The sequence below is a fragment of the Tetranychus urticae genome, chromosome 3 (assembly GCF_039701765.1).
Source record: "Tetranychus urticae isolate SD_2017Ah chromosome 3, NJAU_TeUrti_SD_1.0, whole genome shotgun sequence".
NCBI lineage: Eukaryota > Metazoa > Arthropoda > Arachnida > Trombidiformes > Tetranychidae > Tetranychus > Tetranychus urticae.
The window spans coordinates 13,071,974-13,097,668 of NC_142960.1; the positions used below are offsets into that span (position 1 = coordinate 13,071,974).

The 25,695-nt window shown below is 31.5% G+C and overlaps 1 protein-coding gene across 2 annotated transcripts; it reads left to right on the forward strand.

Annotated features, from left to right (window-relative positions):
- The first annotated feature begins 3,871 nt into the window (after positions 1-3,871).
- On the forward strand, positions 3,872-24,012 carry LOC107360025 (spondin-1-like). 2 transcript variants are annotated; one of them, XM_015926640.3, is made up of 9 exons: positions 3,872-4,284; positions 7,827-7,981; positions 8,119-8,252; positions 13,204-13,569; positions 19,144-19,598; positions 21,304-21,858; positions 21,916-22,089; positions 22,504-22,596; positions 23,180-24,012. In XM_015926640.3, the coding sequence occupies exons 1-9, from the start codon at positions 3,903-3,905 to the stop codon at positions 23,572-23,574; spliced, it is 2,709 nt and encodes a 902-aa protein (XP_015782126.2). In that variant the 5' UTR covers positions 3,872-3,902; the 3' UTR covers positions 23,575-24,012. The 2 variants fall into 2 exon arrangements, with proteins under 2 accessions (XP_015782126.2, XP_015782127.2); XM_015926641.3 differs by lacking the exon at positions 22,504-22,596.
- Positions 24,013-25,695: the final 1,683 nt, after the last annotated feature.

Below are 25,695 nucleotides of genomic sequence, written 5' to 3' on the forward strand. Positions count from 1 at the left end.
CATCATTGTAGTCATCATTATCATCTGTATTGTAACTCTGAATAGGGAAAGAAGAAGATAAAAGATGTTCCATTGTGCTCTTAATAACCTTTCAATAAGATTTTTTTTATTATACTTTTACTTTCCATCTTGTTCATCTTCTTCTTCATTGAATCAATCATTATATTCATTCCTTGTTCTTTGATAACAATTTTTATGTTCAATTCAACATTTTCAATATTATAATCTTGACTGCCTTCACAGGGATGTGCTTTAACCTTTTCCTCTTCATCTCTCTATTCTTAACCCATATAAGTGCTTCTCTCGGTTGATGGAGTAAAATTATGAATAAATATCTCTTTCAATAACGAGACTTAACCCAAATTTGACCCATCAGGAAATTCAAGCATTAATTTTGGATTATTTTCTAATTCTCTTTACAATCCATTCCAATGCATATTTCATAGCTAATCTATTCATTATTCAGCTCTTCAGAGTCTATTCTAGTTTCAAGAAAGAAACGTTGTAAGAAACTCAGTTTACGTTGGAAAGAAAACTAAAGAATCGAATTTGGAATTGTAACAAAAATATCTTTTTCATTGAGAAAACAATAAGTTATGAAATGATAAGTGCATTCTTTCGTCTTACAGAATGCTTGACATTGGATTCCTTATGCAATTTAGATGCTTGAATAGGATGCCGCTAGCATTTTGCATGCTACACTTGCTATTCATTCACAGAAGAACAACAGTTATTCACTTTCTAATAGTTTGCAAATAGTTTCAATTGTTTTTATCGACTTCAGAATTGAAATAAGAACAATGAACCAACTAATTTGAGTTGATCTACTCCATGGTTAAGTTAAAGGCACTAAAAGTTTGATCAGAAATTGTGCTTTTTCTTCTTGCAATAATGGCTGGTCAAAGGGATTTAAGTTTAGTTCGGCATTGTGCCAGCAGTGCAGCGATCCCCTGGAAAAACGAAAATGTTTTCTCATAGATGCGAACAAATATCGATGGGAAAACGCTCAAAAGTCAAATTTTTCGTCGACAATCTAAATCAAAATGCATAAATCTTTCTTGAATGTTGAGAAGTAGATATTGTAAAACTTCACGGTTATAAATGAGCCAAACTGCAGTAAAACAATGTTAACTTTATCGATCCAAGTAGCTACTATTCAGACTAGTCGTACCGAATCATAGAACTGCATGAATTGATAAAGCAGGAGCTTCGACTTACACTGTATATACTAAAAGATGAGGAAGTGGACTCACAATTTACAATCATAAAGATTTACATATAGAGGCCAAAGTAGTAAAATCCATTAAAGTTATCAAAGTGTTAAAACGGGTGGAAGTCATCAAGTCACATACGGAGTTGACCAAAGAAAGAAAAGTTGTAAAACTTAGCCTCGATTTAAATAATAAATAACAGCGCATATATTAATGAACTTGTTGAGCTGAAATCATTGCAATACTTCAATTACGTTAATTTTGAGCTTTATCAGATTATTCCTTTACAACAATTAAAATTGCCTCTGAAATGCATCTTAACTAATACTTTGAATGACTGATTCCTTCCTAAAAATCTTTAACTTTTTCGTGGATCGATCTGCCGATGCAAGATTTCCTTGTAAATCATTCTGTCCAGTTAATTAGACCATTTAAGTCGTGCCATTTAAGTTTAAGTTTCCAATCTTCTCCTCGAATCTAAATATTTGATGTTAGTTTCAATTGTTGTGCATTTGTCTAAATAAAATCCAAGTACAGAGTCTATGAAATCGAAAAATGTCCAAATTAGTTCTTAAACATAAAAACATATTAATATCATAAAACTAAGCTCTACTATTGTTATTTACACTTGGATAGTTTCCATCTTTTCAACTCTAAAAGTATTAATTTATTTAACTTTCATCGCCGATCCAAATGTAAATTTGCCCAAAAATGATAGTTTAACTGGTTGAGTTAAATTGAGAAAATAAATCACGATTGTAATGAGATTATTGTTGATCACACACACAACACTCGATTCAATCATTTATTTGATTCCATTTTTTGCTTCTAACTGATTCTTCTTCTCTTTGATTCACAAGTCAACTATTTATCATTCAATGAAGAACACTTTTTCTTATCTCAAAGCAATATATTATTAGTTATATTAATAACATCTACAGTTAGACTGTGTTCTGTGAACATGATGAGTTCACAAGCAATTAGATTTTGAACGGTTCAACTGACAGACTTTTTGTTCACTTTGATAACCCAAAGAAGAAACAAATCAAAACCCGATTAACCCAGAAAACGAAGCAAACAGTCAACAGTTTGAAAAAAAGGTTTGAAATGGCATTTACAATTGCAAATTTAAAAGTCCCTTTCATCAGATTGAAAAGGATCAGACTGAAGATCAACAATTTTGTTCAATCACAAAACTGTTTTTTACTCGTCATTTGATCTCTTAAACTGAAGACAAAAGTAAAATGTGATTTAAGTTAAGCTTTCAATTGAAAATCGAAACAAAGTTCAATTTGATCGAACCATTTGACGATCATGAAAATGTCGAGAAAATGACTTTTTCCTTGGATTACCCGATGTTTGATTAATTGGTTGCATAAACAGTTTCCTTTCGATTTAAGGATAAAAAGTAAATCTTCGATTTTACTGTTTCAATGACTTCTCAATTGGATATTGGATTGTTGTCCAATGGTCAGTCCAATGTTTCCTTTTTTTGGGTTTCTTCGCCTTCTTTTTGCGCAATTCACAAGCAAAGGTAATATCGTCATTTTTATATTAACCAGTCAACTGAATAAGTATATTTCAATGGTTGAGGTAAGTTTCAGATTGAATGTTGCCTGGGTTAAGATGATAATAGATACAGGAAGATGAAGATAACAATAAATATCATAATAGAGGAAAGGGACTTATAATGGTTCATCTAAATCCAAGTCCGGTTCTGGCTTAAAATTGATTCACTTTCAGATAATTTAAACATCATCATCTTCTTCTTGGTCTTCTTTGGAAATAAAATGTTTCCCTTCTCTCTTTTGTACCACTTTTTTAACCTAACATTGAACCGCAAATATCATTTGATGAAAAATTGAATCCAAAAGGATTTGAGGCTAGAAATGATGAAAAAAAACCTTGAAATTGCTGTTGATGTCTTTCACTTTACAGTTTAATATTGCTTTTTTTGGCCAACAAAATTGTCATCCTGGATAACAATCAAAACTGATTTAGGCATTAAATTGCAAAAGTGAAACTCAGTTCACACCAAAAATGGAACTTTGCAATTTTTGCTTAAATTTCCAAATTCGCATTCAAATACTTTGCCTCCAATGATCAAATCGTCCCAATCCAATTAAAATCTCGACAAACAAAGTTACCAGTAAAACTTGAATTTCAATCAGCCCACTAGAGTTCAAAATCGAAGATGAAATTGTCTTCACATTTCTCTGGTGGAAATAAATATAAGCCAATAATCAAATTAATTATCAATGGATTTTGCAGCAACACTGAATTTATCACAATATTAAATATTATTCGCTATTAATCTTGACACTTGAACAGCATTTCCTCAGCTCGAAATGCAATCTGCAAAAATTAAATCAAAGTTATCGAAATGTTTACTCGTTATTGGAGTCTAAATAACCAAATTATCTTGATACATTTAGTGCTTTCGATAGAACGACAATTTGATACTTTTATTGTGGGAATCAAGTTTACTATTTGTTATAAAAAATGTTCTAATTGTCGGTAAATCTGTTAGAATTCGTTATTTTGTTCGAAGAAGTAGCAAAGGTCCACAGAAGATGGCGTTTACTGCAAGTGTATAACAAAAGGTAGGACGCAATGTTAACTATCCTAACTTGGCAGATACATTTGGCAGATTCCTTTGAATTCATTTTAGTTTAGATTCCCTGTTGAATCATGATTGCCTCTCAATTATGGGAAAGCTGCCAAATGTATTACCTTTTCATGTGTTTATTATTGATACAATTGAATTTAAATGTTTGTGATTTAATATCAACATCTAAAAATGTTAACCCGTTAACAAGGTTAACCAATCCACTTGGAAATCCGATTAATCTAAATAACAATATTAATAGTAATAACGTTAATCACCTTAATATGAACAACATTAATAGTTTACATAATCTTAATAGTTACAATAGTGTTAATAATGTTAGGTTAAACAAGTGCAATCGTGATTTACCTGGAACATCGCCTAAAAAAATTCCTGGTGATAATGGATTTAAGATTAAAATTACCGGTGATAAAGAAAAGTTCAAACCTGGTGAACTTTATACAAGTAAGTGTTCAATATTAATCTGTAAAACAAAATAACAGGGAATGAAAGGTCATCAGTTATCAAATGCTACAATTTAAGGGAAAGATACAAAAAAAGATGACAGAAGGTTATTTTTAACGTAAATACAAATTTGAATGTTAATGATGAAAAAGTGACACAAGTCAAAGGAAAAGGCATCAAAAGAGTCAACTAAAAGTTTATATACATTGTAAAGGGTGAAATATGTCATTTTAAGGAAAAGAATAGAGAAAAAAAAGTTCGAAATAGAAACCAATTGCATCTAAAATTGATAGTGACAAGAGTGAGGTGAAGATGGGAAGATGAAGAGTGAGAAAGAGTATGAATATTGTACAACATTTTGCCTGTCAAGTTCACAGTTGCAAACGTCGACTTGCATTCAAAATGGCTTGTTGTACACTCGAGTCACATTGAACCAGGTTATGAGTTACACCAATAAACAACTTTTTTTGTCTCCTTTGCCTTCAATCCAGTCAAGTCTTTTTTTTCTTCCTTTCTTCTTCTGTTACAACAATCCAGTAAAAATATGATGATATTAACATGATATTAACGTTTCATGTGTGCATTCAGTCAATTGATATTATTGCAAAGGGATTTTTGTTTTGACGACATCGATATTAACACATATTAAAATATCACTCTTGGAAAGGTGTAGAAATGAGAAAAGTTGTTGCACAAAAGAAACAAAAAAAACAAGTTTAATCAATTGTTTCTGTCATATCGACATTTGATCAACTTTTACAAATCATTCTGTCAATAATGCAAATCCAAGAGGCAAAAGTTTTACAACTTTTCCCTCTAGTTTCACCTTTTCATTGGTTTTGTAAAATGATTGCAATTTCATCTTGTCAGCGCATTTCGAGATTCAGTCAATCTTCAGAAAAAGAAATTCATTTTTCGATCAATGGAAATCACTTGTTCGAAGCTATGCAGATCATGGAATGAATCAATTAGAAGTAATTTTTTTCGAGTTCGATGTTGATTATAATAATGTTAATTTAGAGAACTTCAATTGAAGACTTTCAACCTTTTTTAATAACTTGATGAGAAGTTGAATCGAGTTTGAAAAGTCGAAGTTTTTTCTTCCTTTTGTGTGGCAACATGGTGGAAGAGTTGGTGACTTGATAACTGGAGAGTGAAAGATGAACTGAAAAATTAGATGAAAATAAAGATTAAAAATGAAGATGATAAATATGATCATCAGGTCAGCATAACTTTGCACTTTCATTTTTCAATGAACCAGTTGACAGTATATTAACAATATTTTGACAGGTAATTTGTTCTCAACGGTTTTGCTTCCTTTTTTTCATTCACTTTTCAGCCAGGTTACATCGTCGTTGAATCAATCAACCAACCAGTCAATTGTAAGTTTTGTCCTTCATTTTTGTTCGTTCTTCTTCTTCACCTATCAATTCATACCAAGTTGAGTGAAATGATAAATTGAAAGATTTCGTTCAAGACTGACTTTCAATTATCTGGTGAATCCATTGATTAAACGTGATTAACTTTGATTTTTAATTTGCTTCTAGTTTTGAAGAGTTGAAAGAGTTTCGAGTTTTGGGAAGAGTTTTTCACTGTTTACCTGGAAGTGGGTTAAGAAATCGATAAATGCATTAAGAAATTGAAATGAATGAAGTTGTGAACAATAATTAACCTCAATAATGGAGGATAATTAATATTGGTTGAAACTAATTATTAAAGGTGCAAGTTTTACAAAGAGTAAGCAAGTTCTGAATGGATTCTGTGAAAGGTTTGGATAATTGCTGCTGCTAAATGGAGAAACAATTTAGTGAGCAAATAAACTTAATTTCAACGTAATCGTGTTTTAAACTCAATGCAGTGAACATCAGACGAAACTAAACTTATCAATTAAAGGCCTTTTCATTGCAATTGTTTAAACGAAATGCAAGGTGAAGTGGAAGGGCTGTTATTAGATTGTCTGGTTTGTGTTTTTGTTTCTCGACCTTTTCATCATTCAATTGATAACTTACGAAATTTATTGCACAGAAAATATATTCGTTATCAACTTCAATGACTTCAAGCATTCAGGTAACTTCAAAACTTCATTGTGGAATTGCAGCTAAATTATAACAGTTTAAACTTAAGATTCATTCTGCTTCAGCGATTGCAAAAGCTTGGACAAAGTCTACAAAAGATGAATTTCACAGAAATTTTCATTTCTCTCTCAGAATATTTATCGAATAGAATTTGTGGAGAAGCGATTCAAAAACAAATCTGAACAAGTCGATTAAACCGGTGAATTAAACATCTTACAAGAGAATGTTTTTAGTTCGTCAAAAAGTGTGAATACGAAGTAAAGCATTACCTTGTTAGTAAATCCATCAAGAGACTTAGTTGATTCGATGCAAGTTGACTGAATATGGTTTGGTAGCGAACTTTGGAATGCACGGAAAGCTTGGTTAAGCGAATAAGAATATTTGGTTTTTGAAACATTTTAGCAATACTTATACATGACAAGCATATTGAAATGATTAAGTCTATGGAAATTCCGTTGATCTCTGTCCAATCCGCAAAGCAAGCTCCAAGCAACTCGAAAGCGCTTTACTAGTAATTTGGTTCATGCTTTGGTATCCAATCCATATCAAACTGAAACTAAATGCAAACGAAGAAGATATTTTATTCCTGAAAAGCATTAGACTTTCAAATCGTTCACTGAAATCTGTGTTATTTAAAAAGCACTGAAATCAGCGAGTTTAGCCAAACTTCGATTATTCTTATGAAAATGTTTCTTTCGATTAAACTTGATTTTAATTTGAATCATTTGTAAATTTATGTATTCAGTTCTGTAAATAAACAGATAAGTTTCAGTAAAGCAACAAGTCAATAAAGTTAATTTTGAGAATTGAATGAATCTATTCATTTTTATTGCGCATCATAATTAAGAAGGCTTTTGTTGAAAGGTTAAATTGACTAATGAAACAATTGCATTTATTATTTGTAAATGTTATGAAAAACGAAGGGAGTTTATTCACAATGCACTGGGATTGAATTTGATATAAATGAACTTGCCTTTTATCATGAAATAATCATATTATCAGGAGAAGCAAGAAGAAAGATGAGATTGAAATGAGCTTTAAATGAAACAAGTTTTAATATTTAATAAAGTAACCTGATTATGATACAATTAAAATGAGATGAAAAGCAAAATTAAAATGTACAAAAGGTTTGCTTTAAAAAGTAATGAGCAATGGATTCGTTTTAATCATTATTTAAATGCGTTAATTAACAATCTGTTGGTTAAAAGTTTCACAGTTACAATGTTCATTAAAAGAGTGAATAATTTAATTGCAATCAGTTTAATCTCCAATGAAATGTAAATAATTCAATTTTGTTTTTCGCTTTTCACAAAACTCGATCATTTGTAAGCATTTTGCTATTATTTGTAAAACAAAAGTAATCAACTAAACGGGCTTGAAAGTTTGCATAAATATTGTTCTGGAATAATAGAGTTCAATTCAACTAATCTCTTGCTTTGTTTTCAATTGAACGATCAAACAATTTAGTTGTACTTTTGGGACATAAAACGACTTATCAAGTTCAAAAATTTATTGGATTCATGTTGGTTGTGGAACCTCGTGAATGGCCTGATAACAGCAGTCTTTCATCACCTGGAGTTATCCAGAGTCCTTCGCAATCTCCAGAAATCGGGTCATTTCAGGTAATATTATCAACTGTTTGAACAAATGTTTGCAATTGCATGAGAAATCAAATACTCTGAAGCAATGCAATGTTTGGCTATCATCTTGATCTGCATTCATGTTTAAAATGTATTTTTATTCTCTCTTTGATTCGCAGCTCTTTGGTGACGCTCTCATCAAGATATCTGAAGATTGTCCGAATGCAATTCTCCATACATCAGATATTCCTAAATCAGAGGTTCAAGCTATGTGGCAGGCTCCATCCAATCCAACAGGATGTGTTGTCTTCAAGTAAGTAATAACTTGTAGCTTTATCAACGATTGAGTTTGAAACGGTAAAGATGTGAATAAATTTGTTTACTACATGCAAGTCTCTGCACAAGTCCAACATTTGCCAACTTGATGTCAATGTTTCTAAAACGAGTTTATTAGCTTTAGTAAATCGATAAATGCAAACGGAATCAAACGATTTAGCGAATCATATTGTTAGAAGAAATTCTTTGCAACTCTGAAGCAAATTCCTAGCAAATATAAATGAATAACAATCAATGAAACAGTTTTAAAAAACAAAAATTTTGGAAATAAGTTTTCTTTTTATTCCATCAATCTTGTTTGCTATGGATAATAACATCTTTCAATCTTTCGGCAAAAGGCAAGCATTAAATCGAAACTTCCCTGTAAACAGAAATATCTTGTTCTTTGATCCACTTGAAATCTTTGATCAAATAGATTGACATAATAGACGGTATCGTTAATCAACTGTGTAACAACTTTTAGACAATTGAATGAGTTCGCCTTAAAAGATCAAAACTTAGTCAATCAATGCAAACTGAGTTTAAAGACGAGATGGTTCATGACAGAATTGCTTGAATAATACAGTTGTAAAGATGGAAAAGTAATCGATATGATTGAAATTGATGAATTGTGAGCAACCTGGAATTTCATCTTTAATTTGGACAATAGCAAACCATTTGACCATTGACAATCCAATGGAAGGTAAAATTTAAAAGCAAAATGATTAAACAATTCAAGTTGAAATGACAATTAATCAAAAAGCAAAGTTATGATCTTTTCCTTTTGCATTCCGAGTTTGCTGTATTAACCAAGAAACTATGATAACAATAATTAATAGGCAATATCAAGGGATTGCAAGGGAAACTGTTGTCTGGTTAAGTTGAACTTTCAATTTGAGAAAAAGTTAAACAATGAAAAGATGATTAATGTAAAAAAGGTTTACAATTATGTCCATGTTTATGATTAAAGACTGGCTATTAATTGTGACCAGAAAATAAAAGATGCAAGAAGAGGATAAAGGGAAGGAATCAGGTTTACTCTCAACACTTTTACTCGACTCATTTTCATCAACTTTTATCAATTGCTATTCATTGTACAACAAGTACAAGTGTTTACAGTAAAACAACTGATTAATGACTGTAAGTAAACAACAATTAACAAACATTAAACTAAGCTTTCACCAAAAACAGCAGCAACAACAAAATAGCCCAACAATCCCATTGTATTAACCCAAAAGTATGGCAACTTGATAATGGCTGATAATTGTTTGTGTTTGGGTTTAATAATTCATCACAACTATTCAATGTCACCATGAAAGAGAAGGTTTTTATTGAGGAATTGCAGGTTCAGTAAATGGATTTAGACTTCTGGTTCATCTATTGGTTTAGTTGTTAATTTAGACAATCAGTAGTAATCAGAGTAATTAGCGTTTAGATTTTCGATTTTCTCTCTTTTCTTATTTCTGTGCGTTTGCACTTTTTGCTGGTTTCTTGCTTACGTTTCATGTTTACATGCTGATTGATGTTCGTTCATCAAGATCATTATGATCTCTAGATCAAGATGATTCTTCATTTCCTGGAGAATCAACAATCAAACCCAAAACCAGGAAATTCAATTTACAGCATCAACTGCGTACAATGATTTCGCAAGTTGATCATCTTGATCAACTGTTAATTTGACCTTACCAATGGTTTGGGAAAGTGAAACTTTCTGATTGAAACTTGTTTACTATTCTTGTTTTGGGTAATTGAAATTACTCTTGGTTTCCTTGTTGCAATGCTTTACCAATCATTTACAATATTCAACTTTTTTCAAGCTTTATTATTGAAAATAATTCAATATGTATGATTGTATTGTGAACAAATAGCAAGATTAACATTACAATAATGTTTTTGGTTGCATTGAGTTTGGTTAGTTTTGTAACAAAATTGTAAAGAACCATGAAAAGTCTTTATTGCTTATGATAATTAACTTGTTAAAGTTGATTTCATTTAATAAATTTTGTTCACTTTTTCGATTCAATTTTATGCCTTTTCACCTTCGTTCAACTCGTTTGATCAGTCAACTGCGAAGTTCAGAGCAATCAAGCCTTTTTAATACATTCAAATTGTTCTTCAGGTGAAAACTAAATTGCAAAGACAAATACAATAGCACTTAAAACAATTCAAAATACGCAAAATATCAATAAGTTTTCGCTTTTTACAGATGCATTAAACATTGATCACACACACTAAGCAATAATTTATTCCAATGATTAACTCCAATTGAGATGCTAAATGATTTACAGACTCTTATACTAATACTTATGTCTCTTCGGAATAATTAGTCCAATCACATAAGTGGCTTTAGAAGCAAAGACATTTGCAAAGTGACAAACCTCAATGATTCTCAACAAACAGAAGTAGAACCCAAAACAAGTAAATTAACTTGATTGCATTGAGTCTTGCAGTTTCTGGTTGTGTTTCGGGTTATCCTTTGACTTGAGGTGAGGCTTCTAACTGCGGACATTTCTGTGATTTTCAGCGTTCTAATAGTTCTTTTGGATATTTTACACATCAATCGACTTATACAATGTTATTCCTGTAAATTTTCATCTTAATTGCAATTTGTAGAGAAAAAATTGAAGCAAAATTGTTGCAAAGGACAGTTTATCCATCAATTGAGTTTATTGTATCTGAAATTAGTATCAATATCCAAGTGATGAGATTTGTTAATATTGAATATCGAGATGATGAAGCCGAAGGAAGATAAAGGTGGAAATAAATTGCAATTTAATGGTCTCAAAGGTGATGATAATACAAGTTGAACATAAATGTAGTTAGTGGCTATTGGAATGGTAAAGTGATTTTCGTTTTTCTCTTTCTTTCCATTTACCTTTTTTCTCAGCAAATGAAACAATTTCTTCTCTCATTGAAATGAAATTGTAAACATTTTCCTTCAACACTTACAATGTTAAAAGGTAAAACCCTTATTAATTGAAATAAATACATGAAAGATAAAAATTAACTCCCAGTATAACATTATTGGTAGCAAATGAAAAGGTAAAGTGACTCTGACAAAATGAGTAAAGTAATGTTCTGACATGAAGAATCTATTGAGAGAGGAAAGTTGAGTAAAGATAACATTTGGTGTGTATGAAGATGATGAATCTGAGAGAGAGAGAATGAAATTTAATGGCAAAAGAAGAGAAGAAGAGTTTCCATCAGAATCAAGGAATCTGTTCGTTTTGCTTGTGATAAAGCATCAAACCAAGAATGATGATCATTTTTATCATTAAAAAGAAAGGCTCATAAATGGTTATATTACCTTGTAAGGTTGGAAAACACTTTGCAAGTAAACTCAAATTTTGGTTGCTTCAATGAATTTTCATTGTTAAATTGATCATTTAAGTTATTGTTTATTTCGTTGTAAGGTTAACAATTGTTCAGCTTGTTTAGTTTTCCATCAATTTTACCGTCAAAAGTTGAACATTTTTCCTTCTTTTCCACCTTTTTCGTTGAGCAAGTTGATGGAAACAAAAAAGCCAGTGAAAAGGGTTCACTAAACAGTTGACACTTGAACATTGGAAAGCTTCTTGTTCACTTTACCATCTTTATTATCATTACAATGCTCAGTCAACTCGCTTTTCAAACATGAGTCTAGTTAATTAAATTAATTTAGCAACATTTTTCAAGCTCAAGTATCAGCTCAGTTCATATTAATCATCTTCATTCTCATGTTTGCTCTCTTTTACCTTGTTAACATTGACATAGTGCTAAATGGCAAATGCTTCACTTTAATCGGATAAACCTTCTTCTCCTGTCTTTCTGTCAATCAAAAATACCATTTCGCTCCTTTAATAACCATCAAAGTCGAATCAATGTTTCTTTTGCAACGAATTGCTAGAACTAAGAAAACATTTGCTCGAATCTAAAATGGTTTACATTGATTCGATAAACTTTATTCAAACTTCGTTTGAGTTTTGTACAAATCTGCAAATTTGACTTAAAACTTTGTTTCTCGCAAAAGCTGGGACAAAAGGCAATGTTTAATGTTTGAAGCAATTCAATTGATTGTTTATATCTTAGCATTTGAGGCAATTTATGAGTTAGATCGATGTTAATTCAACTTGAGCTTGCTGGTTGAGATCGTCCAGGTTTGTGTCAGATCTCAACTCTCATAGTTGCTTTAAAATGTTCAAAGTTGGATAACTTTTGTTATAAATGTATTGAATTATGAACTGTGATTGAAGTGTTAATTTGGAAGTTGATTTGTTTTAATAATGATTTTATGAAGTAAATGAAAGTTAATTTAGTTCATGAATAAGTTGGTTCAGTGTGTCCAAAACATAATAGTTATTCAAGTCTGCTTTAAGGACTAACCATTAAAGGTTTGCTCGAGTTGAAGAGTATAATAGTTTCAATGTTTCACTAAGAAAACGATAATATAATGTGTTCATTGAGCGCAAAGTTTAACTGAATCAATAGAGTCACCCTCATAACACCTGAAGTAAGTAATAAGAGTATGAAAAATCTCATTAATTGAATAATCTTGAATTGTTATCTTGACATGAAACGGTTGATAAATGTTGGACACAACAGAAGCCCGGAAATGAGAGTTGTTTACTTTGAGCGGCAAGAAAGTGATTAAAGTGAAGGGAAAATGCTAAAAATGAGAAAATGTAATCAAATTCAATGAATCTCAAGAATAAATGGTGATGATAATGATTAACTATGAGAAGTAAAAAAAAGAGGGAACCAAAAAATCAACTATTTCACCTCAAGGTGTGTTCACTGTGTTAATTAAAGGTAATTCAATCAAGACTGAAAGAGAGGAAAAGAATAATTCCAAGTCAAGCTTGAATGAACTCATCAAACTCAATCATCTTCATTCGATTGAAATGTTAAGGTAAAAATGTAATCTTAAAAAAACGCAATTTTCTTTGGCCAATATTATCATTTTTAATTAGAGCCACTGTGGTTGAATCGAGTGATACTTGGTTCATGGATGATGGAGCCTTGACTAAACACTTTTGCCCCGAGGAATCTGAATCTCTGGATGAACAAACGGAAATTCTTGAAGAATGCTGTGCCTGTGATGAGGCCAAATATGAGGTTATCTTTCAAGGACTTTGGTCACGATTCACTCATCCAAAAGACTTTCCAATAAACAGCCAATTGGCCCACTTTTCTGAGATTATTGGAGCTTCGCACACAGCCGACTTTCGCATGTGGGAATATGGAGGCTATGCATCGGAAGGGTTAAGACAACTGGCCGAGTCTGGAACAACCAAGAAGCTGGAAGCAGAACTCAAAGCAGAATCAAATAAGATTAGGTAAGCAACGACAATCGAACCTAAAATAATCCATTTCTTTGCATACTCAAGTTACTTCCAAGTCTTGCAGCAAACTCAGATTGAAATCGGTTCAATCCAAGTCACATTGCAAAAAGTTCCTGTCAACGTGAAAAATGTTGAATTGCATATCATTTCAATCAGAAACAATCGCCACTCAATTATTCCAAATCATCTTCGATAACAGAATTAGTCTTTCGATATTGATTTAACAATTATTTTAACTTGATGCCTTATCCAAGACTAGACATAAATCGACTCTAAGTCAAAGGAAAAAGACTTTTCTTTTGAAATGCATTTTCTTCAGTGGTTCTTGGATTATTTCATTTTGAGTTTGATTTCAATCTGAATTCACTGTTTTATCATTCGATTGAAAGTTTCATTTAATGAATGAAAACACTTTCGATCTTCTAATGCATGACTGTGATAGGATAAATGATCTTCGATTTGTCATTCTTTTCGTTGGAAGTTCTTTGCATAGATTTGCAAACTTGAAGTTTGTTATTAAATGTTACAAATTGAATTAGAGCAATTAGAGAATAGATGAATTGGTTCAGAACTTTGTTCCACATTTCAACTGTAGAGTGAAAATTGACTTTCAAAGTCTAGCTTTTTATTCTGCAACTTTGTCGATGTTTTCGTTTGGTTGACAAGCAGTGCTGATGCAATTAAAGTTGACTTGTGAATCTTCAGGTTGAAATTAAATTAAATCTTTACAGGTAAACAAGCATTCAGTTTGAGCTGTCACCACTTTGCTCCATGAAAATGAAAGTAATGAAAGTGTTCTGCATTTCTTCAAATTATTCCCCATTTCATATTTTTATTAATTTAATCACTTTTCAAGTCAGTCAACTTGATGATTGTTTTGACATAATTGATTCACTTTTGTTCTGAGTCAAGAAACACATTTCCCCATCAAAATGGACCTTTTTTTGCCTCACAAAATAAAGACTCAAGTTCAACAGAAAAAAGTTCAACTATTGATACATTCAGTCCACCTTTGCATCTGTAAAATGAGAAACAAAATTTGCTATCATTCATCTTCTGGACCTTCTGAAACGAACGAGATAAAAATGGAATGAAAATTCAACTGATAACACCAATTAACCAAAGATATCTGACAACAGAATCAGTTTTTGCTCAGCATCATTGATGGGAAAAACAGGAAATTGGAGTTTTTGCTCGTTTCTTCATCAACCTGTCAGAAGGTCAGAATGCAAATGCAAGAGCAAAAATGGGTCAAATGTTGGACAAAAAAAGTTGATGGAAACAGTTCGTTAGGAATTGCAGGTTCATTAGCAGCAATCGATAAACTCATTAAGATGTTGAGAGTCAAAGTTGCGTTTTCGCAAGGTTTCACTTTGGCGCTACTTTTGAAAATATTGAATCTATTGACTTAATGGGATGGAGTCACGTTAAGGGTGAAAAGGGTGAACCATGATTAATGATGAAGTTTGAATGAAATTTTCACAAAATTACATTCCTTTCCAATTGTAAGGCAGTTTCTGTTGAACCTCTCATCAAAAGTTGATTGCATGTTTTCCCTCATGATAATGGTGTTAACTTTTACTTGCTGAACATTGAATGATAAGAATGAGCGCTATAACGATGAACAATTTGGGTGAAGAGAGGGAGAAAAAAACAACATTGAACATTACCATGCAACCAGTTGAATAAGAGTTTTTATCATTTTTGGCTTTGCTTTCAACTTTTACTCTGTTAACAGGATAACGTTGAAATACAAATATTTAGCAATCAGATTATCATAATGGGATAACCATGAATGAGGCGAGAAAAAATCATATTCAAATTGAAAGTTTTGTTCCATTTTTTTGTTCTCCTCCTTCGCCTTCACTTTTACTTGTGTTTAAATGTTAGGAACTTTTTTTTCTCGCTTGAACATTTTATATTTTTCATTGTTCAGTTTGTTGATTTTGCTTGTTTACTCTTTATTGGTAAGATTAATGGTGAGTAAATTGCTTCAAGATTACTTATTGTTTGTGTGAACCTCGACTTGGGAGTGAAATGCTACTGGGAGTGAAACTTGATAAATATTATGAGAGTGAGATCAAAGTAAATAAAATGTAATTTTATGTTCCAACATATTCATATGGCTGCTGTTGTTTGCTTTTTTACCTTTTCTTTTATGTTCTTTTAACTTAATTGATTGTTTCATATCCAGATAATGTTTTATCATGTTAACAGTAATTGGATAAAATTGCATTTACAAAAAGGACAAATGTTTTAAGTTTACCAGAATTGTCAGGGATTTATAAGTTAATCTGATAAGTTAACCAGGATTGACATAACCTGTTGTTACACTTGCACTGGATACAAGTTTAATGTTTAACAAATTGCTAATTTAATTTGTCAAGTTAACCTTTTCAGACTAAATCAGCATGAAAACTCTGATAAAATGTTCTGATTAGTTAAATTAGAATAGCGAAAAGAACCTTTTAGCACTGAACAGTTTAGTTTTTACCAAAAGTTTACAATAGTTAATTTTCATTTCAAGTCGTTGTGCTTTTAAAATTAATAACGATTGATATTAAATTAAGTTTCTCTTCACGATTTTCAGACAAAATTGTTTTTTTAAAACTTTTATTTTCTGCAATATTTTGTAACAATATTTCATTCAGAATAAGTTCATCAAATAAATCAACTCTGGACATCCAGCAAACGCATCCAAAAAACGAACGATTAAAGTAAATAATGAAAAGGAAAATTAATTTTATAAAATATCGTTACAACTTTGCAATGCGATTCGGAGTAACAATCAAATATTAGTTTGAACCGTTGGCAACTTTGGAAGCTCTGAAAGCTCTCAGTCAATGACCAAAGATTTGGCGAGTTTGACATTCGTAAAAATCAGTTGCTTTAGTTGAAACAGAAGAGGCAGAAAAGAAGAAATAAAATGGCAAACGAGTTCGAGTTGAAATCAAAAGAATCCAATTTATTGTCTTAAGTTTATTCTATTAATTAACAAATCTATTATTCAATTAAAAGGAAGAAGGAAAAGCACAAATTGCTCTGTTGAACAGAATTGTTGAAACTCCAAGTTTAGCCAAACAGTTAACTCAATAATCAAAGTAAATGAATGATTATCAATTCGTTTATCATTCATTGAATCGTAATTTTTCCTCCAATGTGTGTCATCCAACTTCTGGTTCAACAATATTAAACTGTCTTTTTCCGTTAAATATCTTATTTCATTGGTAATCAGTGTTTTCATTTTCAACAAAACTTCCTTCCCTGATGATCACATTTTTTTGTGTTACTTGATTTGATTTTGTACCAACAAATGAAGGTAAAATAATAGATGTAAACTAAACCAAGAAAAACATTAACCCAATCAAATCAATGTAACCATAAAAGCGAAGGATAAAATCGCCTCGAGACAATATTTTGTTCTCGTTCACTTTTATTGAACATTATTTTTTTTCCTTCCACAACAAAAGACTATCCAGTTTTCATGATGATTCTCATGGCGATGGTGATAATGACTGTTCATTTCTCTCTTTTTTACTCCACTCTAAATATTTTCTGATTTCTTTTCATTTTTTGGATCAATATTATTGAACCAGTTTTATATCTTTGGCTCAATACGCTAATCTGAAAAGTTAAATGTGAAAATCAATTAGTTTCATGACGAGTTGAAACATTGGTCAAGTTATTCACTTACATTAACCAATTGACTGAGAAACAATTGCTGTTGAATTTCATGCTTCCCTGTTTATCTTGTACTTAACAGTTGTTTACTTGTGATCGTTTATCCAGTCAAATGATTTATACAATCTGATAAGATTATCATTCAAGTCTGAACAACAATGATCAGTTGAATGAAACTGTTCAATATGGTTTGGATGAAGAGTCAATGTTTAACCGATTGGAAAAAGAATCGAAGAAAAAGATTTGGAGAAAATTTTGAAACAAGAGTTGAAGTGTTGATAAAATATGGTTTAAAGGAAGGGTAAATGGTTATATGAATGATTATCATGATTAAGATGATTGTTGATGAGAATGGAATTTTTTGGGTGAAATAGTTTTTTGCCTTTTCTTTGAAAAGATTTTTCAATTGAAATTTCACCGAGATGAAAGGAAAGGTTAAAAGATGATGACAAAAGACAGATACAAAAGACTCGGATGAAGATGTAATAACGTTCTATGCAAAGTGGCTTCCAATTGAATCAAACTTTTCATTTGTCATGGAAAAGGAGAATGACATGATGATATTGGATGAAATTGTTGGCCTTTTTATATTCTGATCAAGTGACTGACATACAGACACAATTGGTATCATTTTTGGGAGAAGAACAAAAAACAATGACTTTTTTTGTTCGCATAATCAGGGAATGATAATGATGACGATTGGTTATAGGTTGAGGAAAGGTTTCATCAGGGGAATGTTCAAATTGAAGATGAAGAAATGAGCAGAAAATCAAATTGGTTAAGAGGTTAAATCATGGATGATAAAAGTTTCAATTCAATTTAATGATACAGTTTAAAGGTTTTCGATGAAAAACGCAAATTCACTTGACGAACCTTTGTTACTTTATTCTTGTATTTCAAGTTATCAATGTTTATCAATTTCAACTTTTAATCAAATCAACTTTTGTCTTCTTTCCATGTAAATGCATCAAAAATTAGTCAAAATCAAGAAATCATTTTTATCAATCAGTCAACCTCATATCGACAGTGTTCGTATTTTTGACTTTCATGGTTTTGATAATCACTTGAGATCAAACCATTTCGAACTCTTGATCGGTTCGAATCAACTGAAAATTTTGTTCTTCCATTTTCAGCTCTGTGAAATTCTGATATAGAGTCTAGTCATTATGATTGCCTAGAGATAAATTTGGGACTTTTGTCTAAACCTTTCATAGCTTTGCAAATTTAACCGAAAAATATCTCTTTTTGTGATGAAAATGTTGGAAATTTACTTTTATTTTAGGTTTTTAATGATCTCTTCAAGTCTAATTTTACTTTTTACATTAAAGTTATTCGATGAAAATTTAAAGTTAGTAAAACTTATACTTAAAATCCAAAGTTACTAGATCATGATTGATTACAAATTGCGAATCTTTTCAGTGTTTTGCAGTTAATCAGAAAAGACCCGAATTGTTGACGAAAAACCAATCTTCAGAGTAAGAAATTCAAAAGTTGAAATGTTTAGCTTCTGTCACTTTGATAATATTCATCTTGAGATGAAAAAGGCCTTTCTTTAGGCACAGGTAAAAATTTTCTGTTCGAGTTTAGAGTTGTACTTTTGGTTGTGGGCACAGAAAATTGACTCCATTTGTTGAATTAAAAAGTTTCTCTGATGGACAATCTGTCAAAATTTAATTCAAAGTTGAAATTCCGATATTTGTAAAGTCGAAGGATCAGATTTTTTATGATTCTTTACTCGACAGACAGTTTCACGGAAACTTCTAATCCAACAATAAACCCTCAGAATCTGAATAACCAAAAAAGTTTATCTTCAAACACATTGCTAGAAAATGTAAATTAATTTGAAATCGAAGCTAATTTTACGTGTTTCTCTTGTTTCCTATTCAGAACAATTATTAAATCTAGAGGTTTGTGGCATCCAAACTTGAATGGTAAAACGTTTGCCGTTTTCCGAGTTGACAAGAAGCACCATTTGATGTCACTTGTTTCCATGCTTGGACCCAGTCCAGATTGGATTGTTGGTGTCTCGGCTCTTGAATTGTGTCTTAAAAATTGCTCATGGGTTGGTGAGAAGCAAATGAATCTTTACCTTTGGGATGCTGGAACAGATTCAGGAATCTCTTATCTATCACAAAATACACCGACAATTCCCCAAGAAAGGATTCGACGGATAACACCATCCAATCCCAACTCAAGAGATTCACCCTTTTACGATCCAAATGGAAGCAAGATGAAGCCCTTTGCTCGTCTAACAGTAACCCGACAACGAATGTACGAAAAGGCTTGCGATGAAACTGAACCATTGGACCTGTCACCATCACCCATAACAATGACAGCTCCAGGTGAGTGCAACATTAATTTCACTCTGAAAAAACGTCAAGAGAAAAGGCAATTGAAAGTTTCATTAAACTCTCAACTTGTCATCTACCAAAATGAAGAAACTAATTGTTCCAATTGATATCATTAATTGTTGCTCATCACAATTTCATCATAATAAAGAAGCTCAAAAATGGTTAAAAAACAATTTCAATGTTAATCATGATTAGAAAAGGGAAGATGAAGAAAAGGTAAAAATGCTCTTTACCATTATTTTCATTTTCGAGGAACGTTATTAATGACTGTGTTTAATCAAGATGAACAATTGTTTTAAACATTTTCACAGGAAAAACATGAGCAATGACTATGAAAGATGATTACCATGATAATTATGCAGGTGAAGGAAGAGATGAAAATGTTGAACATTTTAATTGGTTGGAGTAAGATGAAGATGAAAATTGTGTTACCATTTTAATGTTCACTTATTGTTCACTTTCATTATCATATTGAAGGTTTATTGGATGCAAGAGCAACATTGAAGTTATTAAATGATAACTTGATGAACTTGATATAAGAGAAAAGCTGAAATCTTAATTATCATGAAACAAGGGAACGATAAGGATGACTGGAAATGGAAATTAATCGAAAGTAAAGAATTTCTTCCATTCTCAACTGTTATCATTCCTTCTTCACTGGGAGTGAATAACTAACAGGTTAATCATTATTTGATTTAACAAATGAAAGATTGCTAATCAATGAGACAAAGCTTCAGTTAGGGTTCAACCTTATTAATTGCTAATTGACTGTTCAACTAGATTGGCAACATTTCATCTTCACTTTGGACCATTTCAAGTGGTTTTCAGTTTCCTTTCACTGCTTCTGTTTCCATCATGATAAAGGGATGAATAAAGGTTGGATATAATATTTGGCGGAGAATAATTGAGAATCTTGTTATCAATTCTCTTATAGAACTTTTTTTCCCATTCTTTAACCTTTATCTCTACTTATCATGACAAGGAGAATAACAAAAAAGTGGAACAATTTTTACTTCTTTTGTCACAACTTCTGTTGATACTGTTGATGTGTCTCTAGTTAGTCAAGGATTGTTGACGAGGCTCAACAATGAAGGGTTAAGTGAAGAGCATGAATTGGGTTAATCAATTGTAAACCTGGAATTATTTCTCATCTTTCCTAATCAATTACAATTAACAATTTTGTACCATTTTTTAGTTACCTTCAAATTGAGTTACTCCAATAAAAACAAAACAAAAACAACTTTGCTTCAGGGAAATCAAAAGCTTAACAACATTTCATGTTAACTTTTTTTTCGCTATTTTGGTTTCGCTTTTTGTTGCCTTTCATTGCTTCATTAGACTTACAGCTTTGATTATCAATTGTTGATTTTATTGAATAATTGAATAAAATTAAGGTGAATTTGGTGGATGAAATAAGGTCACTGATCAAGTGTACAATTTAAAGATAGTTCATCAACTTGATTAGTGTTCAACAGAAATGATCAGAATTTGAAAGTGCTTTTCATGAAAGGCTGATACAAATTCATCATCGCGATGATGGAACACAAGAAATCACAATTTAAATGAAAGAAAAATTACAATGGAAATTTGAATAGAATTTAAAATTCTTGGATTTTGAATGAATTTTAAGTTTCGCCAAATGTTGATGTTGAATGTTAAATTATTGATTTGAGTTTTTCTTGTTTTCTGTTTTCAGATGATTGTACAGTAACTGATTGGACTGAGTTTAAACCGTGCAGTGTTACTTGTGGCAAAGGTTTTCGTATAAGAACTCGTAACTTTGCTTACGAATCGCGTGCTCGATTGGCCGACTGTCGGACTCCATTGATTGAGAAGGAACCTTGTGAGGTTGACTGCATTGGTGATGTTAGTTGTGCCACTACAAGTTGGTCTGAATGGTCTGATTGTTCTGTCACCTGTGGTAAAGGAAGTCGAACTCGAAGTCGCAAATTTATGAATCGATCGGCAAAGAAAGTTTGTACTCAGGTCGAGTTGGTGCAAAATGAATCGTGTACAGGTCCTATTCCAGTTTGTCCAGAAGAGGAAGAACACGATCCCAAATGTTCAGTTACTCAATGGTCGGAATGGTCACCTTGTACAGTCTCTTGTGGTCGTGGGATGAAAATCCGCACTCGACTTTATCTAAGTCCAGTTCAAAGTTCTCTTAACAATTGTAATGTTGAATTGATTCAAAAGTCTCCCTGTACAGCCGATAAAGCCGACTGTTCAATCGACTATAGTGATGCAAAAGGTTAGTCCATCGATCTTAACTTGAATTCACTCTTAACCAACCCTTAACCATCCACAGAAGTTTGTATGACTCCAAAAGATGTTGGCCCATGTCGAGGCTACTATCCTCGTTGGTACTATGATGGTGACAAAGCGATGTGTTTACAGTTCATTTACGGTGGATGCAGAGGAAATCGCAACAATTTTGAACGTTACACTGATTGTAGTAAAATGTGCGAAGTATTATTACGAGGTAAGAAGCGACTTTGAAAACATTTTTTTCCTTGAAATCCTTTCTTTTCATTTTCAATACAATTAGCTGAGAGTAAAATTATTTTTGTTTCAATAAAAAATTGATTTGATTGATCAAAGTCAATAAAATCAACAATCAAAATTTCTTCAAAAGTCAAGCTATTAAATAAATCTTACAATTGTCAGATTTTATTTGTCATTTACAATTGAAGTTTACAATGTTGTATCTTTAAGGCCTTAGAAAAGTTGAAAATTGAAAATGTTACATTAAACTATTTCTAGATTTAATGTCTTTGTATAATTTAACTGTAAAATTTGTTTAATCCAAATTAATGTCGTCAATTAATCGCTATTATCGCACTTAACCACGCTTATCCTTACATATTACTTTCCTATTTTTGCCTGATCCTAACAGACTTCGTGAAAGCTTCTCTGCCTCCATCTACTATTGCCTATGCCTATGCTATGAAAGATGCCACCATCCATCTTGAAAAAGGACTTGTCTGTGGTAGTATTGATTAAACCAAAACTGTTACCCTTTTCATCACCTTTAACCCAATAACAACCGAACTTGATTTATCGTCTAACAAGATTGTTCACTTTTATTTTGTTATGAACTCTTTTTTTGCTTAAAGTTCTGTGTTACTCAATCTTTAATTTAACTATTATACGATCAAAATTTGTGAGAAAGTATAGAGACATTTGATTTTCAATGATTGGTGTTGATTTTTATGACGCTAATGACAATTGAGGAAATTAAATTTGCCTCGCTTTTGCAGGTTTGGCGCCCTCTCTTGGTGAATTATTTGTTTCTGTAACACAGCAGTTAGAGAGAGTTAATTTCGTGAAATTTTCAGTCTGAAAATCAAGTGTCATGTGCTTTTTCCATGGAAATTATATGCACATCATGTTAAACCTCAACGTTTCTCTACTTTATTTGTTAGTTAAATAGTCAATTTGTTAGTTAATTTACCCTGAAACCTACTAAGTTTTTAACACCTTTGTCCCCTTTTGTATTTTTATCAAATTTTCTGAATGTATCAGATGGCTAATTCAATCTTTTCTGTCTTTTTTATTTTCCTTATTTATAGCGCCAATCAGTGCCTTGACCACACTGGCTTCCAACCCCAATTCACATCATCAATATACAAGTAGTTTGTATCATCCAGTTGCTTCACCTGGCTCACAAATTTCATCATTGGCCAGTCATCATTCATCTTCTTCATCATCTTCATTAATTGTACCATCATCATCGCCAATATCAACAAGCTCAGGTAGCTCAGATCAGCCCAAAATTGATTGTGTAACCAGTGAATGGAGTGAATGGAGTCCCTGTTCAAAATCCTGTGGAACCAAAGGACGTCGAACAAGACGCAAAATGATCAAAGTTAACCCTCAAAATGGAGGTAAACCTTGTCCAAGGAAACTTGTTCAGCGAAGAAAATGCAAAAATCTTCCTCCTTGTCAAGAAGATGAAGAAGATTAATGGACATTATCAGAATGATCAAAGATGCAAATCTCCTCGCGAGGAAAAACACTTGAAATATCCAATCTCTACTTTTGTCTTTTTAATTCTCTGTCTAATTTTCACTCATAATTCCATTTCATCAATTTATTTGACCTTTTTTTCCCTAGTCAATGCTTTTCAAACATACTAAAACATCAGATCATCATATCTTTACTCTTCATCACTTTTGCCATTTCCCATCTTCATCTTTCATAAAAATCATGGAATAACAAAAGGTCGTAGGTATTCGTACATACAAAACAAAGACACTGGAATCTGTGAATCTCATCAACAAGACTTGTCGATTGTTGGACTAAGTCTTATATGCATATCTTATCAGTATTGTAAAAGTTTGATAGAACTTTTAAATGGACTGTCTGGTTGAACATAAAAAAAATGTCTTTAAATGTTGGTTAATCTCGTTAGATTTGTGTTGAAAATTAATCGCCATGATCTCAAATTCACTTCAATGGAGACAGATTTAAACTAAGTTGACTGGTTTTAAAGTCAATGGGGCTTAGTTTTGCAGAAATTTATCAAAAAAAATGGTTGGAATCATCAAATTTTTCAAAAAAAGGATCAAATTTTGAAATGGCTTAAAGGAACACCAATAACGAAGCAAAAAATCTTTTCCAGACATGAATTTTTTTTCTTCACGCTACAGTATTCATCCAGATAACCCGTTCTCATGGATTAATCGCAACCCAATATCATTTCTAGAAACAGCACAAATGGAAAGCAAAAGTCTTTGGTGCATTTCATTACCATGAAATATATAAAAATGAAACGAAGTAAAATTAGGTTAGTTAACTAGGAAGAGCAAAGCAAATTAGTTATAAGCAAAGATGCACACGAGGTTATAAAGTCATCAATACTAACAGCTAGTGATTTGGCTCTGGCTCGGTATCAATAAAATAAACAGAAGTTTACAGAATTTTCATTCACCAGAATCTGATTTCTCACTAAAAATGAAAAGACGAATTTCATTTTAAAAGTAAAATGCTGTAAAATGTCCGAAAGTGACAAACAAAAAAACTGAAAAGACTTATTTTGTTGGACCAGCAACTTTATCTGTAAAAAGCGACAGCGTTTTAAGCGTCAAATCCTCACGATAGAAGCGGTTCTAGCATTGAAACTAAATTACCAAATTTACAAATCAGTTTCATCTTTTTTTAATTTCCTCAATAGACTCAGAGATTAGATTACATCTAATTAGCCATTAAACTTGAACCGTTGGATTAATTTGAATCACACATTAAACCAGATTAACTAACAGTGTTTGTTAATTTTTGTATTACCAATATATTAACCCTAAATATTATACATAAATGAGGTTAACTGGAAACAAAAATAAGCTATTCTAGCTTCATGCATATCTTAATCGTTAATCATCTTGATTAAATGTTAAAATTAATTGTTGATTTTAATCAATTTTGCTCTCTTTTCCTCTCGTTTTTTTTGTTACTCATTCAAATATCATAACAATTGTTATTAACAAATGAAAAAACTAACAAAGCTATTTACTCGTTGAAAAATATACATACAAATTAAGTTGTGTTTTTGCAAATCACAATCAAAACAATTGTAAACTGATTTTTGTAAATCCATTAACATTAATGAAGGAAACAAAGAAACATATTATACAATTATAATCAAAGAGTTAAATGTAAAAGTTGTCAAATGAGCAAAGTAAATCACACATTTAACATTAATGATTCAACTGTGACAATTATTTCATTCAATTCACATTACATTTTGTACCATCAAGGAGAGGCTTTATCAACTAAAGTATTGATCTAATACATATGATTAGCCATGTTTAAATTCATGAAAGATTAATGACTATTTGGAACAGACTAGAATCAAAATCCATATTTAATCTCAATTTAAACGAATCCCAAGTAAATATTTCAGCCTTTGACTTCAAAACCAGAACCAACTTCAATATCATTTAGTAATTTTCAGCTTTATAAATCTGTTTTTTTACATAAATTAGTTTTCATGGCAAGAAACTCATTCTCTCAGCTCAGAATCTTATATTGATTGATTCATCAATTGTTAACCGTTCAATTAGATGGCAAGGATTTTACCCAATTTTTG

Bases quoted from the DNA above. Each gene is read 5' to 3' on its own strand.
- LOC107360025 (XM_015926640.3), top strand. From the start codon at position 3,903: ATGATTGCCTCTCAATTATGGGAAAGCTGCCAAATGTATTACCTTTTC. The intron at 21,859-21,915 runs GTTAGTCCATCG...AACCATCCACAG, and splicing joins CGACTATAGTGATGCAAAAG to AAGTTTGTATGACTCCAAAA. The intron at 22,090-22,503 runs GTAAGAAGCGAC...TGATCCTAACAG, and splicing joins GTGCGAAGTATTATTACGAG to ACTTCGTGAAAGCTTCTCTG.